The following is a 19,068-nucleotide window of genomic DNA, read 5'->3' as shown; positions in this document are numbered from 1 at the left end:
TTCATGGTGTGATCATTTTCATCTAGTGGTGGTATAGTGGTGTGGTGTGGTGTGCACACATGTGACAATAAACATGGGGGGGTCAGGTAAATGGTAGAAATTTGCAGTGAAAATGTAGTATGCGGAAGTTGGAAGTCAACAGATTTATAGTTCAGTGTGCAGACTTTTTTATTTTTTTTTTTTGGGTCCGGTCGTGGGGCCTGAACTCTGGGCCTGGGCGCTGTCCCTCAGCTCTTCAGCTCAAGGCTAGCACTCTACCACTTGAGCCACAGCGCCACTTCCGGCTTTTTTCTTTTTGCTTATGTGGTGCTGAGGAATCGAACCCAGGGCCTCAGGCATGCAAGGCAAGCGCTCTACCACTGAGCCACCTTCCCAGCCCAAGTGTGCAGACTTTTAAGTAATTACATTTTTGTTAGTTTCCTTAGGAAATTTTAGTTCAGACCCTTATAATTTGGAAGTTTTGAGGTTATGTATTTTGGTTTTAGTTTTCATTTTTATAGTAATCAAATAGAAGCCTGAAGCTCTGAGGAGTATTTGGAATAGCAGAGGAGCTCCTGACCCAGCAAGACACTGGAGACTTTCACATTATAACCCAGCAATAGAGAGAGTAGGACTAGGAGCTCCTCAATCTTCTCTAGTTTTAAAAATATAATTTATTAATTAATGCCTACGGATAATAGATTTTAACATACAATTTTAAGAAGATCCTTACTAGTGTCAGTGCTTATAAAAGCAGTGTGTCTGTGGGCCCTGTGGAGAACTCAAAGCGGGAATATGTGTTTTGGACCTCTTCAGTTGACATCTTGCCCTGTGATTATCTGGGAAGGTTTTTCTTTTGTTTTTATGCTCAGTTTACTCATCTTTTTTTTTTTTTTAATAGATGTAGAGAATGATGAGGCCTTTGAGACATTAAATCCTATATTAAATAAAATTTATGAGGTGTGTAAAGTAACTAGCACCTGTTAACATGCTCGTAAAAATTTCCTTTCTACTTCCTCAACTTTTCTCCTTAAAAAGGAAGATTAGAAAATGATTTAAGTTACAATTTTCTTCCAAAGTTTAGGCAAGAAAAGATTATAGTGATATATTGCAATTTCTCAATTTTAATGTTATTCTTGATTGTCATTTTTTCAGTTAATTCATCCCAAATTAATGATATTCATTAAGATATCATTCAGGATTTACTTTTGTTACCTCTTTGCAGCTATCAGCTGACACAGGGTGTTTATAACAGGGCATTTTGGAGAAGGGGGGCAGAGAGAGAGAGAAACAGAGACTGAGAGACTGAGAGAGACAGAGCCCAACCATATAAGTATGTTGTTGAACTTGGAAGAGGGGAAGTCAGTGATGGTGAAAACTAGGAGTGTGGATTTGTAAAGAGTGAGAGTTTGGATTTGTGATACATGTTAAAATTAAAGAGATCCTTAAGTACTCACAAACAGCTTTACGTTTAGAATTTCCATTTTTAGACATTGTATTTTAGAGAAATATGATTTTTCTGAACATAATTAACATTTGTCATCTTTAAAAATGTTGAAATCTACTTATGCTGGTCAAAATTGTCATGTTGCTGCTGAATGGGAAGGATGAAATTCAACAGTGCACCTCTTACGGCCTCATTATATCAATTTCAGTGAAATTCGTACTGTGCCTTGGCCAAATAACATGATGTTTCCATTTTTAGAAAGATATGGATAGAGGAAATCAGTTTGTCCATTACAAATGTGGCTTAGAGTAAAATTATGCCATTTAAAATTTTTGTTGTTAATGAAGTTTTTCGCTAGCAAATTGTTTTGAGAGATAAGTTAAAAGTGAACTCTTTTAGGTCACTGGCATTCATTCTGTCTGCTAGCCAATAGGATTTCTGTTACTGATGCTACCTAGAGGAATTACTCCTATTTGTTAAAACACTTTTTTTTTTTTTTTTAAAGAAAATGTTGTGTGGCTATAGGTAAGTTAAGCAAACTTCTTTTGTTCTCATGTTGAGAGCCAGGGTTATGTTGTTACCAAAATGGTTCAAATGGAGAAAGTATGTAGTCAGCTCTGACCCTTGCCATTAGGAAGAAAAAGTAGATAAAACTATCATCTGGCAAAGTGAATTCTGTCCCTGATCACTTAATAAAATTACTGCAGGTTTTTGGGCACCAGTGGCAGTGGCTCATGCCTTAAATCCTAGCTTCTCAGGAGCTGAGATCTTGGGATCAAAGTTCAGAGCCAGTCTGGGTAAGAAAGTCCTTGAGACTCTTCAACTAGCAAAAAGCTGGAAGTGGAGCTGTGGCTCAAATGTAGAAAGCGCTAGGTAGCCTTGAGTGAAAAAAACCCAAGGATAGTATCTAGCCCCTGAATTCAAGCCCCTCAGGACTTGGCACCCACACAAAAAAATATTACTACTAGTTAAGCATCCCTAGTCCAGTAATTCAGAATTCACAGTGCTTTGACTGTGACTTTTGGAGCATGACAGATTTTGGACCACTTCACATTTTCACATTAGGATTAGTAAAAATCTATGCAAATCATGAAATTCAAAACACTTCTGATCCGAAGCAATGCAGATAAGAGGTACTTAACCTATAAAATGGGAAGAGCCTCAGATCTAGTGTTTTGAGGGGACAAGAGATGATGGCGAAGAGTGTATTGTGTGTCCTTTTATTCCTCACATGTAATAGGTGCACTTTGAGTTCACTAAGTGCCACAGTACTTGCACTTAGAAAGCCTCACTCCTCTGAGAATGCTTGGCCCAGCCTGGTCCATTAGTGCCCCTGAAGTCTTGGGGTTTTGTTTTCAGTCTTAGTATTTCAATTTGTGTTTTGTCCTCTTGAGCTGTTCCTTGTACTTTTGTGTATGTTTTAGTCTTAGGAATAATAATAGAGAATTTTGATGTCACTTAGCAGGTGTTACATGTTTTGTAAAAACCAGTTTTCTCTTCTTATTCCAGCTTTACTATTAGAAGCCCAGTCAACACCATTTCAGGTCACACCTTCAACTATGGCAAATATTGTGAAAGGCCTGTATACTCTCAGACCAGGTAAACATCTGTCATTTCTGCTGGGATTAGACTTATTTATTATAGCCTTATCCAACAGACATTGGTTCTCTATGTGTTGTATGTGGCCTATGTCAAAGAAAGAAAAGCCAAGTTTGAGGCACTGGGTAGGGTAGGGGGGGCATGATGGTGTAGATATTCGTTAGTATGAAATGTAAACTCAAAACTCATTTGGAACTCTAGTGGAAAACAACTAATTTGGTTTTTGTGACACTGTGAAATGATTTCTAGGACACATTGGGTAAACTTGAATCTTACGAGTGTATATGTCTGTACGAGGCTGAGACAGGAGCATGGCTAGTTTGAGGGTTAAATTGTGAGACTTCAAAAAAACTTTATAATCTCATGTTTTGTTTTATTTCTTGTCTTAATTGTTAGGGTGTTTGTCCTTTTCTTCCTACTCCATACTTCCAAGTATGCATAGGCATACACATTTATAAAAACTCCCATCTTCCTAGCCTAGTACATAGCTGTCAGATACCTAGAAATCTTGGTTACAGTCCCTCATGGAGATGTTTGTGAACAATATATATTCAGAGGAGCAATTTTTTAAAAGTCAAAGATTATTGTATTTAAAGGCATAGTATTAGAGGTATATGCCTGTCTTTAGAATAAAAACTTTTTATAGATTAAAAAAAAATTAAAGGGCAGTGGTTCACACCTGTAATACCAACACTCAAGTGGAGATCAGGGCCAACCACAGGAAAAAAGTTAGGCTCCCATCTTACCCAACAAGTTAGGCTAGGTAGTGTATACCTATCAATCCAGGCTACATGGGAGGTACAGAAGGATTGAGGTCCAGAGTGGCATGAGTTAGAACACCAAACACTACCTGAAAAATAACTAAAGCAGAAATGTGCTGAAGGCATGGTTAAGTATTGAGGAAGTATCATACCCTAAGTTTAAACAACCCAGTCCCACCCCTCCATCCCCAAAAGAAAGAAAAATCCTAAGGTACCCTAATAATTGGTCTCTAATTCTTGAGCCAGAGCCTCCTGTTTTGTCTTGGAGTTATCTAGCTAGTAGTGGAAAAATCACACCCTTGGGAGAGAGATTGCGAAAGTTCTCAGGGTGGAACGTTGTTCTGCAATCTTTAAAAACATTGCACTTGCTAAAAGATTCTTTTGTTGTCCGAAGGTTAAATGAAATAAAACATGATTTATTAGCTTGATAACAATTACGTAAATAATAACTTGTTGCCCTCTCAATTAATGGTTATTTTATATTCATTTTAATTAATTGATGGCTTTTTGGTTAATTAAAAGATATCAGAATTTAGCTTTCTGAGAGGAATTAGGTGAATTCTCTAGTAGCAGATAAGCTGATTTTTTTACATACTTTCTCAGGCTGTTTTAAATAGTGCTTTCCAGAATGTTCAAATTTTTTGTTCCTTAAATGGAATCAGGCCTTGAGCTCTGTATTACAGTTTTTAACAGGAATTGTATGAAGTATTTATTTGCAAAAAGTGCAAAAACATATGCCCAATAAACTGATAGTTTTTTTTTCCCTCAGAACTTTGAATTTCATCTTCCCAGTGTAGTGAAAGTAACTCAGGAAATTGGGGGAGGAGCCTAGATTATGAATGTTTCTTCTTTGCTGTTGGAAGGTTGCAATGTGACAAAAATGTCTGCCTCCTGAATTGGCAGCTTTATCAGAATTACAGAATACACAATTACAGAATTACACAATTACAGAATAAAGCTAATTAGGGGCTGGGAAGGTGGCTCAGTGGTAGAGCGCTTGCCTTGCAATGCATGAGGCCCTGGGTTCGATTCCCCAGCACCACATAAGCAAAAAGAAAAAAGCCGGAAGTGGCGCTGTGGCTCAAGTGGTAGAGCGCTAGCCTTGAGCTGAAGAGCTGAGGGACAGCACCCAGGCCCAGAGTTCAGGCCCCACAACCGGACCCCAAAAAATAAATAAATAAAGCTAATTAGTGTGGGTAGAAAAGAATTATAGATACATGTTTACCTATTTTTTTTTTTTTTTTTGTTCTGTTGTGGGGCTTTGAACTCTGGGCTTGGGTGCCGTCCCTCAGCTCTTCAGCTTAAGGCAAGTGCTCTACCTCTTGAGCCACAGCGCCACTTCCAGTTTTCTGAGTAGTTTATTGGAGATAGGTGTCTCACGGACTTTCCTGCCCAGGTTGGCAGTTGGCTTTGAACCGTGATCCTTAGATCACAGCCTCCTGAGTAGCTAGGATTACAGGCATGAACCACCAGTGCCCAGCACCTAAATGTTATTTTATCCAGGTTGAGTTCTTGTAATATGATGATTCTACTTATGAGGAAAATTCTGTATTTGAGAATTGTCCTTTTCAAATGGTGACTTTTACCACTGATTAACCTTCTATTTCCCTGTGTATTCTCAGAGATACTTTTAAACCCATTTTGACATTTATAGATCTTGGAGGTACCCATTATTTTCCTGGTTTATTAAAGCAGTTCTGTTCACCTGACAGAGTATTTTTCACCTGACTAGACTATTTTAAAACTTAAAGCTAAACATCAGGGTTTCTTCCTTTGCAGGGCTCCTCAGTGGGACTGCATGTGAGTGGCCTGGGAAAGTTTTTAATTCTACATTCCTGGCCCTAAGCCTAAGCCTTGGAGATGGGAGAGTCTGAGGACCTGTCATTGTTGTTGTTTTAACCCATCATTTCAGAAGCAGTCACAGACATCTGACTGTACTTCCTTTTCACCTAACACAGACATTATTTCTTCGTGTTTTTGTTAATGAGCACCTGAAGTTCAGTGAAGTCATTGAAAGATTTGACTGGCACCTCTGGTTCTCCACCTAGTGGTTCTCCAGAGCATTGGAGTGGCTTTCTCTGGAGGCCTTTTAGAGCTGGTAGCTGGCAGGAGGGACACTGTTGACAATGTTTGTTTGGTATAAGCCAGGGCACATGGTAAAGAGTGGCTCAGTTTCATTTGCAGTGTTTGCCTTGTCTTTAACTTAGCTCTTCTCCCATTGGACATTGTTTTTTCCTACTTTTTTTTTCACTCACCAGTAACCCAATGTTAGATGTGATTTTGTCAGATTTACATTATCTACTCAGATTGCAGATTCTAAAGCTCTTGCTTGAAGAGCTTTGGCATTCTTATGGTTTTTGAATCAGCAGCCAAAATGTTTTGCAGAAGGAAAATGTTGAAAGGGCTGGATAAAAACAGCTGAAAAGGGACAGCAGTATTAATTGAAGACCACGAACAAGTGAGAAGAATTCTGGTTTTGCTAGTGAGCACCATTTATTGTATGCTCACTGAGTTAGAGGGATTATTTAGCTTATTTAACTTTAAGAAGGTTACTTTTTTTTCAACCTCTTTATCATTTGTGCAAATATTCTCTTATATAGTAATTTTTGTCATGTCTAATACAAATATTTCTTGTGACTTCCTTTGTCTTTTTGTTTTCTATGGACTTTTTTATCTTAGTAACTCATTAACTTTCTGTATATTTAATTTCATTTTTCTAGTTTAACATGGTCCAGAAAAGATGTTTTCTGGGTTTGAACTCAGGGCCTTGAGCTTGTTAGGAAGGTACTGTACCATTTGAGCCATGCTTCCAGCCCATTCTGCTTTTATTATTACTCAAATGAAGTTTTGCTTTTTGCTTTGGCTGGCCTACAACATGATCTTATTATTCATACTTTCTTTATAGCCAGGATGACAGGCAAATGCTACTGTGCCTAGCTTTATATTAGAGATCATTACTTCTTTTTGCAGGGGCTGGTTTCTAAATACACTGTGATCCTCCTGATCTCTACCCCTCAAATAGCTAGGATTTATAGGCGTGAGCCACCTCTCAAAAAGTACTAACCAGGTATCTCCAGGCCACTTACTAAATACCCAAGTCTCTCCCTTACTCCTCTTTTGTATTGTCTTGTTTTGTATACGTCTATTATTTAGCTCTATAGTAGACTACTTTTGAATCAGTGTATATTGTTTTCGTATTTTTTTTTTTTTTTTTTTACCTTTCCTGGCACTGGGATGTGAAATCAGGGATTCTAACTTGCTCAGTTGACACTCTTATACTTGAGCTACTTTGCAGCCTGGCCTTTTTGGAGATGCCATCTAAAGGACTTTTCTGTCCCTTTGGCTTCAAACCATTATCTTCCAGATGTTGGCCTCCTGAATTACAGGCACAGCAGTTGTTTTAACTAATAGGTAATAGGGTTGGGACTTGGAAAGACAGCTCCCTCCCACTTGGTATTCTCATGGATGTTTCCCTCCATATTTAGGATTACTGACAAGTTCCATTAAAAATTCCCCCTAGAGATTGTCAGTAAGTTTTGTTAAGTCAGTAAAATGTAAAAATGTCTTACTTCCTTCATTATACTCTATTTTTTTTCTAGGAAATTTAAACTTTTGTGTGTTCTTTACTGAAATAGCATTTAATTAATTCTCCTATTTTAAATTTGTTTTATTTTTCATTCTTTAAACAAAAGAAAGCTTCCCCCTTTTCATTGAACTTTGCTTCTTCGAGTTCCTTAAATCAATCTTTTTCTTCCCTCACAGAGTGGGTTCAGATGGCTCCATCTCTATTTTCTAAATTTATTCCAAACATTCTCCCTCCGGCAATGGAATCCGAACTTTCTGAGTATGCTGCTCAAGATCAGAAACTTCAAAGAGAACTTATACAAAATGGTTTTACAAGGCAAGTTGTTTTTCTCCTTTGGTGACAAAATATGTCTGTTTCCTTCGGCTGATTTGACATGGTTAGAAAGGGGAAATTACTGTCCAAGAGCTACTCTGTCTGCACACATTCATCTGAGTCCTGAGCTTTGAAGAAGGGATTTCTCACTGGTGAGCAGTTAGGTAGGGCAACTTTCAAGGTCCCTCCAGCTTTGATTCTGCCATATTAACTCTGAACATTTGGAAAAGCATTGTGTGGAAATGTGATTCTTAGTTATAATGCACTTTTATGATTGAACCAGCAAAGAAGCTTTAAATTCTGTCTTTCATATTTTCAATTTTTTTTGTTTCTCTAAATTCTATTTGCTTATTATTAAGATATAGAGTATATCTATATGTGGAGAAAAATTTACCCTTTGCTCTTACTTTTTGAAAATACTTGCCATTCCTTATTTTGGCCATACCCCAGAGAATCTTACAGAGTACATCTTTTCAATTAGAATAAATTCATACAAAGCTTTTGTGTTTCCTCATAGGAAACTCCCACTTATATCATCACAATATTACCTCACATGTTTGTAAGCTTTACTCTTAGCACTTTGACCTATCTTCTATTTTTCCTGGTGTTAAAGAAAATAGTGGGAAAGAAGACATCAGAATTGGCTTAGTCATCAATGTGTCCACACATAATAGGTTGAGTGTTGACTTAACCTGACTAGGCCTGAAAATGATACTTCTCTTTCAAAGTTCTGAGACTAAATTTACAAAAACCAGTCTTTGGGGCTGGGAAGGTGGCTCAGTGATAGAGTGCTTGCCTTGTATGCATGAGGCCCTGGGTTTGATTCCTCAGCACCACATAAGCAGAAAAAGCCGGAAGTGGTGCTGTGGCTCAAGTGGTAGAGCACTCACCTTGAGCTGAAGAGCTGAGGGACAGCGCCCAGGCTCAGAGTTCAGGCCCCACGACTGACTAAAAAAAAAAAAAGAAAAGAAAACTTTATATAAAAAAAAACCAGTCCTGATGGATTATCAGCATAAATAAGGCAGGTGATTTTTTTTGTTATTTCTGTTCTTCGATAGTCCATGGATTGGCATTTACTCTCTTTGTTTTTTGATTTTTTTTTTTAAACTTAGAGCTTCCAGTATGGGGAGGGAGAGAAAAAGGAGGGAAAAAAAGCCAGTTCAAATTCCTGAATATCAAGCCCAGCAAACTCATCAGTAGTACAACCTGGCCACAACCAAAACTGCTTTCCTTTTGTAGTCCTGGTTACTTGGTGTCTGCTTGCAAGTTCACTTACACTGCTCAGGAAGGACTGTCATGTCAGTAGCTGGTGGACTGCCTGCCTCTGCTCGTGTGCATGGACAGCCATCCTCTGTCCTGTCACATTCAGTGTGTTCTGTGCTGTGACTTTTGTCTAGCTGGGCTTGTTTGGGGAGAAATGGTGCCTGCAGATTAAAAAAAAGAAAAGGTTTTGAGACTAGTATAGGCTAGCCAATAATAATTCTTATTACTGGCTCTTGTAGAGGAGCAAACATTTTATGGTTTTTGCCTCACCAAGCACATGATTCATGCTTAGTGCTGCAAATGACTTTCATTTAAGACATTGTTCCACTTATGTGATTAGACCTCTCAATTGGCAGCACACAGCTTTCATGTGGATGGTGTAGAGGATGTCTTTGAAATGTTTTGAGATAATTTGACAACACATGATACCCTCCTCTACAGTTAGGAGCACATTTTCATCGGAGCTTGAGTTTTTGTGTAATCTTTAGGGGTACAGAAATAGACTTTTCTCAAAGATAGAACTAACATATAAATTCAAGGATCCTTTTTCCCCCCTCTTCTGAGTAATTGAATTGATTAAAGAAGGGCAGCAGTTTGGTGTGTATTGTCAGAAATCACGTTATCGAAGGTATAAATGTAGGTCCTCAGCTGGAGCATCCTTATTCAGACCAACTTGTGGTATCCCCTACAAAAGGTGTTCCAAGTAGCTCGTGAAAACAAACAAAATGTTCTTCCTGAGAAATGGTTACTTAAATTTCAGAACTAAATAGAACCTGGTGGTGGAGGGGTCTTATCTGAAGGGTCACCCCTATATTTGGACTTACTTCTGGGAAGGAGTCTGGTTTTGTGGACAGCTCATAGATTTCCAGACTTGTGGGATTATTGAAAACATATTTGGCATGGATCACATTTATGATGTTCTTCTCCTCTGTGGATGCCCAGTTTTTATTTAACTATTGAGAGAGAGGAATGAACTCTTGGTATATATGGTAAAGCTTAAAAAGCAATGAAGCCACATCTGTTTAGAGCTTTTGAGGCTGTTAGAGACAAGTCCATGGAAAGTGCTGTGCAAGGTTTTCTCTAAATGCACAGCCGCCAGTGATCATGAGGTGCTGTCTCTCTGCCAGCCATGCAGGCTCCTCACCCTGTCTGGCAGAATGTCTGGTGGTCTGCAACCCAGTCAGAGGAAAATGGGAGCGGGAAGAGTTGCATTTCTGGAAGATTCTTCATTATTACAATCTTTCAGAATAAGCATTAGCTTAGTGGCCAGAATATTATGTTTAGTGGTTTGGAAAATTGGAGTGTCAGAGTAGGAAGTAATTGGGCTAGTGAGCATGTTAATAATCTGTGAGATTGAATTATTGACAAAGTATGTAACAAATACGGGTGGTTTATCTCCAGACACTGTTACAGGTACTGGAGTAGACAAGGCAGGAAAAGTTTCTGCCCTCATGAGACTTATACTCTAATGTTGGAGACAAATAGTAAACGAGTAAATAAGTATGATTTCAAATGAAAATTAGTGAAGAAAATTTAAAATAAGCAGCATGAAACCTTGGGTTTCAGTTGACATGGTAAAAATGCCCTCAAGGAGAGGGTGTTGAGCAGGGTGGAAGGGTGAGGAGCAGCTGTGTGGCTGCCTGAGGGATGTTGCAGGCAACACTCAGTACAGATGTGCTGACAAAGCCAGGGTGGCTGAAGCGTTGTGACAGAAGTAGAAGGTGGTGGAAAATGAGGCGGGAACCATGTGAATTGGAAATTGATTTCTTAACTTGGTGGGAAATCGTGAAGGGCTTTCACCAGAGGTGTGAACTAATCTTAAGTGTTTTACATAAGCTCACTGTGACTCTTGTCTAGACTAATAATGAAATTGTACAGTTGTGTGGGGTCAAGATGGTAGTGGTCTGGATTGGGATTGTAGCAGTGGAGTTGGGTGGGAATGGGTGACTGGAGATGATGCAAGGTGAAGTCATAGGGAGATTTCAGAGGGTCTAGGATGTTTTAATGGAGATGAAAAGGGGTTGATGTTGTGTTCTGGCCATGGTAAATTTGCAATGTATATATTGGTGATTAGTTAGTCAGACTTGCATATCCGAAGATACAGAAGAACTCAGAGCTGAACATATGCATCTAGGTGCCACAGGCATGTAGAGAAGATAAAGCCACTAGGCTACTTGATTATTGTCTTAGACTAAAGAAGTGTGTGTAGAAGAAAGAGGACCAAAGATAATTGTTAGGCAGAAAACAGACAAGGAACGGTAAATAGGTGGGAGGAAAATTAGAAGAAGCTAAAGAAAAAGTTTTTCGCTAGGTGCCAATAAATAGCTCATACCTGTAATCTAGCTACTCAGGAGTCTGAGAATATGGACTATTTCAGTTCAAAGCCAGCCTAGACAGAAAAGTTGCTGAGTCTGGAGGCATGGTTCAAGTGGTAAACTAGCAGATAAGCAAGTATGAGTTCAAGCCTCTGTACCATGGGGGAGAAGTGGAAGTGTTTCAGGAAGGGTGATATAAGTTTGTAAGAAAGTGAGAAGCAGCAGAGAATTAATTGTTGTAATTCATAGGTTCTTAAGCATTGTACAGCAGATACTGAGACTCTGGAGAGACAAAAATACAAACAGTATTGGGGGTTGGGGGCGTTAAGGGCCTAAGCAAAATAATGGGTTTTTAACTAGAGTACAACTAGTGTTTGAGAATGGGCTGGTTAATGTACATACAGGGTCATGTTCTTCCACCCCCATTAGTTTTTGTTTTTTTTTTTAATTAGTCTTGGTTTCAGTAGAGCTTTTAAGGGAAGATTTTTAGATTTTTCTCTCATTTCATATTTGAATTGTATGTGCAGGTCACTGGGAGTGGTGATGATAGAATCTGGATTTGTCTTTAGAGGGTATACTTAGTCTGAACCTATTTCTAGAACTCATTGTAAACTTACCCTTATAGATGATCATTTATTAACTTCCTATATTTAAAAGACCACCCGTTAGCTAAGCTACTCAGATTAAAGCTACTCAGATTACAAATGACTCAGTTTATATTTAATGTTCATTTTAAAACAAGTTGTGGGGTTAGAGCCTAAAGATTTACTGTGTTTGCACTATTGGTTACATTGATTCATTTCTGCTGTTTCTGAATATGGAAAAACTAATCAGTTCTGTTGACTGTCTCCTCTTTCTTTACCTCTAGAGGTGACCAGTCCCGGAAGAGAGCTGGGGATGAGTTGGCTTATAGTAAGTATGGTGTTTGGTCTGATCTATCTGTAGTGTTCTGCTGTGTATGTACTGCACTGTGTGTGGTTGGGCTCAGGCTCAGGGCTGTTCTGAAGGCCCGGGTAGCGGGGGGGAGGGGGAGGTCAGGGAGAGAGGGGCATGGTGGTTTTCAGGCAGCTGCCAAGAAGGCCACCAGATTCTTTAGTGTCTGTGAGGATGGGATAGTGACCCAGGGTGCATCTCCTTTCTCAGAATCTTTACTCAAAATCACAAAATTGTAAGAATTTTTAAAAAAAAAAAAATGGACTCTCTTTGGAGAGAAATATGTGTTTAATACCATCTCCAGTGCTGTCTCCTCCTCCTCATGATTGTTCATGGTCTTGCCTTTTTTCAGACAGCTCATCTGCATGTGCAGGTTCCAGGGGCTACAGATAGTGAATGTGTGCAATGACCCGTCCTTCAGAGAGAGGGCGCACTGGAGCTGCAGGGACTGTTGGAGCACAGCGGCCTGTGCCACTCAGGAGCTCCGTCGCAAGGCTGTTCTTGGAAGAGGATGCCAGATTTCTTACTTTTGTTTGTAATTTTAAAAAACAAAAACTTAACAAAAAACAAAGACATAAAAACACAGTTGCTGCTAGACTTGGGGGTGATTTTGAACTGGGACAATCTTAGTGAGTTTATTTCCAAATTCGATGAGGAGCAAGCATCTTGGAAAGTGACTGACCATTGCTAAGTGAAATCCGACAGCCAAAATCAGCAGCTTTCTCCAAAAATATAAGAACAGAAGAATCTTCTTTTTTTTTTTTTTTTTGAGGCACTTGGTTATTTGTGGACTTGGCACTTGAGCATATTTGTTTCACATGTCAAGATTCTTTTGCTTTAAAACCAAATAGTTGATTACAATGCAGTATTTTTCACGCATAACCTAAACAATCTGTTTAAAAATAAGAGTTGGCCTTTGTTTAGCATTAGAAAGTCTTTGAAGGAAGTTGCTAACTCTGCTTTCACTACAGCTTTCCCCATCAGTTCACAACGTTTTTCTACTCTGTGCCTTTAGCTTTGTGCACTTTGCAACTGTGTGATGGTGTTGTCAGACTCCCAAATGATTTCTGGAGAAGTTGGTGGTATCGCAAGGCAACCCATCAAGATGGCAGGTGTGACTTGTCATGGGATGCTATTAATGGGACAACAGAATTGCTTGCACATGGCCCCTGCCATGCCAGGGTGTGCTTCTATTCACATGTGGACTAACTCAGAGCATCTCCATTCCTGCCATCACCCTCACCTCATTTCATAGCCTCTGTAGGCCAGGGGTGGGCAGTGCTGACGCACCAAAGCCCCTTGTAATATTATGGAAAGTGCCCAAGTAGGAGCTGCTTCCTGTGACACTCTAGGGAGCAATATAGCTGTTAAAACCAAATATAATCCACAGTGTGGGGTTCCTGATCCATTTCATTTTAATGGGTGAGACAAGTACTTAAAAAAAAGGTAGAGTCGTCTCTGCATCTTCTTTTTGTGCTTTTGAGCAAACTAGAGAAGGTGCAGTGGTGTTTGAAGGCTTTCTTCCAGCCATGGCAAATTCTTATTTTTTTGTTTTGCCACACCCACAGTGCTGTTTCATAAGTCTCTAAGGCTTTTCTAGTTGTTTTCGAAAGTCAAGAAAAAATAGATGTGGCAAGGAAGAAATTTTTTCTTTTCAGTTTTGCTTGAACATAAATTGAGCATAGGTTTCAGTCTGTCACGTTTCATCAGAGGAATAATATTTACCTCTTTGGAGAACTGGGATGGAGACACCCCAGGGATGCTGCTGCACTTTTGATAGACATGTTTCTCAGCTGCCTTGGCCAGTTCAGCATGTCCTTTGCTTGGAGTGTGATGGTGAAAGAGAAGTGGGATATTGAGACAAAGCATTGCAACTAATGGAAGCCCTTCATTCCTGAGATGTGTGCAAAGCAGTAAAAGGAAAGGTGGTCAGATTTAAGTATTTATCAACTAGATTGGTAAGTTGTTTTCGGAGGTTTTTAATTGGGCTCATTTACTCTCTGAATGTCAGGTTGCAGGGGAGAACACGGGATGACTGCTGGAAAGTGTGCAGTCTGTTACTGTGACTCCCGCACAGCTCCCTGTGTGCCGGCAAAAGTGCCACTCTATCCCAGGCCCAAATGTCACTGCAGTGTTTGTTGCAGGCTTATAAATAACATTCAGAACTGACATCCTCTTGAGTAGTTTTAGCAATATTTCTGAAGGGAATAAAATTCAAACCTTTCTTTAAACAAAGGTGACTTCTTCATTATTCTAAAAATTCACCCAAATCCTTTTCTGGAAGAGAGCATCCTTATTGGCCAGAGACAGAACTTTCCCTATAAAAGCATTATATTTTGATGCAAATTGGCATTAAAATTCCTGGATTTTAATGCTTTTGCATTATTGTTAGTGGAAATGTTTTTTTTTTTTTTTTTTTTTACTTGTGTATGTGTTAAGTAGGCAAAGGAAAATCTAAGTTTCTTAAAGTTTCTTAAAGTTTTTGTAGTGACTGTAGCCAACTGTGGATTGAGACTGTGTTCCATAAAGCTGTCATTAGAAAGCATTGGGGGTACAAACACCTAGTGCATGTGTCCTGGTTCTTAAGTATCTTGGCCCTTTGAGGTGCATTGCAGTTTGAAATTTTTCCTGTTTTAAATTGGATTTGCTTTTTAATTGAAATCCTTAACAGAATTATTCTTAGTTTGCAACATGAAAGGAAAAAAAAATTTGCCCTCCTCCCATTTTGTATAGACGTAAGTACTGTTTGCCAAAAAGTATTCACCTTTCATGATGATTTGTATTCTTCTTCCCATGACATGATAGTTTTTTTCTACCCTAACTAAATACAAGCTTTTATATCAAATCATTGAAAGCAAAAGTAATTGAAGACAGTATTGTTCATGCAGGTTGATCAGTTATATCGATTATTCAACATACACAGATAATTTGGCTAAACTGGCTGGTATATATGTATGGCCTAAAACTAGACCCTTACTAAGGAAGCCAGGTCTTGAAATAATGACATGTCAAAGTAAATAGATGATGGTTGCTTTGAGAAACAGTATATATTTTAAAAGCTGGCTTTAAGCTTTAAGTCTGTGTCACATCTGATGACCTCTGTTGTCACAGTTGCCCCCAGATCCAGCAGGAATTACTCCTTTTTTGTCTTTGGGGCAGAAAGCAAAGCCAGGTGTGAAGCAAGGTCGGTGAGAAGAAGCACCAATTTGGATTGTGTAGAAAGGTTACTGTTTTCCTGCTGCAAATGTAGCAGATGTCCACAGCTCCGCCCCCCCCCCCTCTGCCCCCCCTTTGTTAGGATCAGGCTTATTTGTAGGGAGGTAAGATTGCAGAGAGGTAGATGGATGCTTATTGTCACAAACACTGCACACGTGTCCTCAGTGCTCAGACCTGTCCATCTGCCACTCTCCTTGCTGTATGCCACGTATTCTGTTGGGTTGCAAATTTGCACACATAAGTAATTCCTCAGGAAGAGTTTGTACATGCATCACCTCACAATATTCTGTACTGACCAAGGGATTTAAAGGTTTCAGCACAAAAGAATTAATTCAAAGTGGTCTGTATATTTGCTAGCAAAGGCAATGGTGGTTCAGCAAACAGAATTGGTTTCTGCAGTTATTATGTGAGCAGGAGCTCTTGTATCATAGTATTTAAATAACCTATTGAATCTCCTTGTAGACAGTCTGTGACTCCAAAATTTTGTCATCTTACTGAGGTTGCCTGTGTTTTTCTGGGTTTTTTTTCCCCCCTGTCTTACAGCAGTTAATTATTTCTGTGATTTATGCAAGAGGTATTGCCTTGGAGCTAAAACTCAATTATTAAGCAGCTATTATTAGACTAGCTGAGCATTGTTTTATGAATATACACTAATCTGAGATATTAAAAAACAGCTAAAAGGCAAACAGAAAACCTGCATTGGCTATTTCCAGCCATTGTTTGGATGTTTTAAATTGATTTTTATGGTGTGTCCTTGAGCATTTAGCTTGCAATATTAAGTTTACTTTTATCCAAGTCTAGACTGCTTGAAGGGACTTTAAAATTCAAGGTCAAATGTGAATCCCTTGGCTGACACCTATAAGAGGTCTAGAGGACCTTCTTGGTTGTAATTACTATTTTCAATAAGATTGTGTAACATGAAATCCATTTTTATTAGAAGTTAGAATGGAGGTCATAGGAGTTCATGGAGACATGACTCTCATTACTTTCATTACCCTGTTGAAATTCACCTCATTTTCAGATCACCAGAATACATGAAAGGAGCCCTGTTTTTTCCTAAGGAAAATGACTCATCTTTTGTCCCCTCTCACTTTGAGTAACTGTAGTCATTAACACCTTGCCTCCTCCACTGTCCCAAGACCCTAATTTGAACTGCTTTCCGGAACCCAGTGGCATGAGTAGAAGTTTCTGCTTATTGATGGAGTGGCTATAGGAGAACTGAAGATAACCCTATTCAGATCCTTTCCTATAGGACCATACCTAGCCTATGCCACATCCCTGCTGGTGGGAAGTATCTTCATTTCAGGTTGGACTGCATTGTCTAGAAAATGCTTCTGGAAATTTTGTAGAGTGGCTCTGGGGCTAAGAATTCTGTGGTTTGGAACAAAATAAACATTTTGTATTCTCACATGTCATTTCAATGTTGTGACTGTACTAAATGCATTCAGACTGGCTGTTCTCTTAGAGGGTGTATTTTGTTAAACAGATGGCAGTTTACCTGACTCTCATTAGTCCTACTGTCTATTACATCCTTTAAATGTGAAGTTGTGGGGAGTTGTGGCTAGAAACAGGATTGCGTATACAGAATTTGGAGATCAAATACAGACCAGGGGTTGCCAGCCACCAGCACAGCCAGAGAAAGGATAAGGCAACGAAGTCTTCGACCTGGGGGTGCTTGTTTGTCAGGTGGTGTTCTGCACATCAGCTCATTTGTTAATCCAAGGAGAACAGAGTGGTGGGTAGAACCTGGATCTAAAGCCACTGCCTTTTCCTTTTTCTTTTAACGTGGTGGATTTTGAATCACTCCTTCTGTATTAGGGTATATTTCTATCACTCTATAAAGTATTGTGATTATTGAAATAAATCTTGTACAGATATCCTTGGCCTTATGTTATAATTGTGCACAATGCCCCTGGCCTCAATACCCAGGCACTGGAACTTTGTTACAATACAGAAATTAGATTTTGTTCACAGTGTATTCTAATGCCTCCTGCAGGATGACCATAGCAACAGTCTTTGTCACCACAGTTAAAGCCTGCTGAACACTATTCTTGACCCCTTTATCAGTGGCACAAAACTTGGTATGTAACTATGTACTTCTGTATATACACATACATATACATATTCTGTAGGTTTATATTTAGTATGTCCATGGGTTTATGTGTAGTTTTTAATTGGCATACAATTTCTTTGGGGGACCTTAAATCAAAACTGGCTTGAAGATGGGTGCCAGTGGCTCATGCTTATAATCATGGCTACAGGGGAGGCTGGAATTGAGGGGATCATGGTTCCAGACAAGCCTAGCCAGATTTCCATGGAAGGGATGTGTTAAGTACAAAGACTCAATTTTATCAAGATCTCAACTCTAGTTTCTCAAAATTCATTAGATTCGATTTTCCATGAAAATCCCAAATGGTTTTCATTGTAGAATTTGTCAAACTTATCTAAAATACAAATGAAAAAGCAAAGGGCCAAGGATACTCAAACCTACCTAAAACAGGACAGAATGGGAGGGCAACTAGCAATGTAAGATACAAATTACTACCAAAACAGTGATTACAGCTAATGGAGTAGGGAAGGATTTCATAAACAAGATAGTTTATAATTGACATAATTTGGCTACATTGATAGCAAATAGTTTTGTTTACTGTAGACGTGCCAAAGTGGAAAGCAGCTCAGTCTGCAGTAAGGTGCAGAAATTCACAATATATCACATAGTCAGAGCACCTGCGTGCTGATCTGCAATGAGGACAACTCAGGCAACCATTTCAGGGGAGAAAGAAGTGGCCCCGAGAAGATGGTAACCCTTATTTTCATAATGAGGAAATGCACATTAAAACTAAATAATAGCCAGGTGCCCATGGCTCATGCCTACAATCCTAGCTACTCAAGAGGCTGAGATCTGAGGATTGTGGTTTGAAGCCAGATGAGGTGGAAAGTCCTTGTGAGACTCTTATCTCCAATTAACCACTTAAAAACAGCAAGTGGTACTGTGGCTCAAGTGGTAGAGCTCTAACCTTGAGCACAAAGAGGCTCAGGGTCAATGCCCAGGCCCTGCCTAGGCCCTGAATTCAAGCCACACAACCAAAACAACAACCACAAACTATAGATACTGCCAACAGATACTAGTGGCTCATGCCTGTAATTCTAGCCACTCAGGAGGGTGAGGATTATAGTTTGAAGCCAGCCCAAAGAGGAAAGCCCGTGAGACTCATACCTCCCATTAACTACCAAAAAGCTGGAAGCAGAGATGTGGCTCAAGTGGTAGAGTACTAACCTTGAGTACAAAAGCTCAGGGACTGCTCAGGCCCTGATTCAAGTCTCAGGACCAGCACATGCAAGGAAAAAAAACACCAAAAACATCCCACCTAAATACCACTTTTTTACCACCAAATTTGGCAGAAACTGTAAGGAGTCAGAAAATAGCCACAACTGGAAGGGTTGTGAAGACTGTGCCCTCCTACAGTTGGCACAGAAGTAGGGATCAACCACCACATGGGGAACGTTATTTTTTCCTGGGGAGGAAAGTTAGGTACAAGCATATCTGGTACCCTACTCTATACTTAGAAAACCTTGAGTGTGCATGCCAGGAAACATGCAGGAGTGTTGTTGTATACAAACAGTAATGACCAAAAAGAACGACAGAGCTAGGAGTAG

The 19,068-nt window shown here is 39.3% G+C and overlaps 1 protein-coding gene across 1 annotated transcript in view; it reads left to right on the top strand.

Moving 5' to 3' along the window:
* Positions 1–17,294, top strand: part of Cacul1 (CDK2 associated cullin domain 1) — a 71,699-nt gene extending 54,405 nt beyond the window's left edge. Inside the window, exons 6-9 of the mRNA XM_042701347.1 lie at positions 2,936–3,025; positions 7,549–7,687; positions 12,131–12,174; positions 12,548–17,294. Coding sequence (XP_042557281.1) covers positions 2,936–3,025; positions 7,549–7,687; positions 12,131–12,174; positions 12,548–12,588 — 314 coding nt within the window. The 3' untranslated portion in view covers positions 12,589–17,294. The remainder of the gene's footprint in view (positions 1–2,935; positions 3,026–7,548; positions 7,688–12,130; positions 12,175–12,547) is intronic.
* The last annotated feature ends 1,774 nt before the right edge of the window (positions 17,295–19,068 follow it).

The sequence above is a fragment of the Dipodomys spectabilis genome, unplaced genomic scaffold (genome assembly GCF_019054845.1).
Source record: "Dipodomys spectabilis isolate Male_0828 unplaced genomic scaffold, ASM1905484v1 ptg000289l, whole genome shotgun sequence".
Taxonomy (NCBI): Eukaryota; Metazoa; Chordata; class Mammalia; order Rodentia; family Heteromyidae; genus Dipodomys; species Dipodomys spectabilis.
This window is presented reverse-complemented; position numbering and strand designations above follow the sequence as displayed.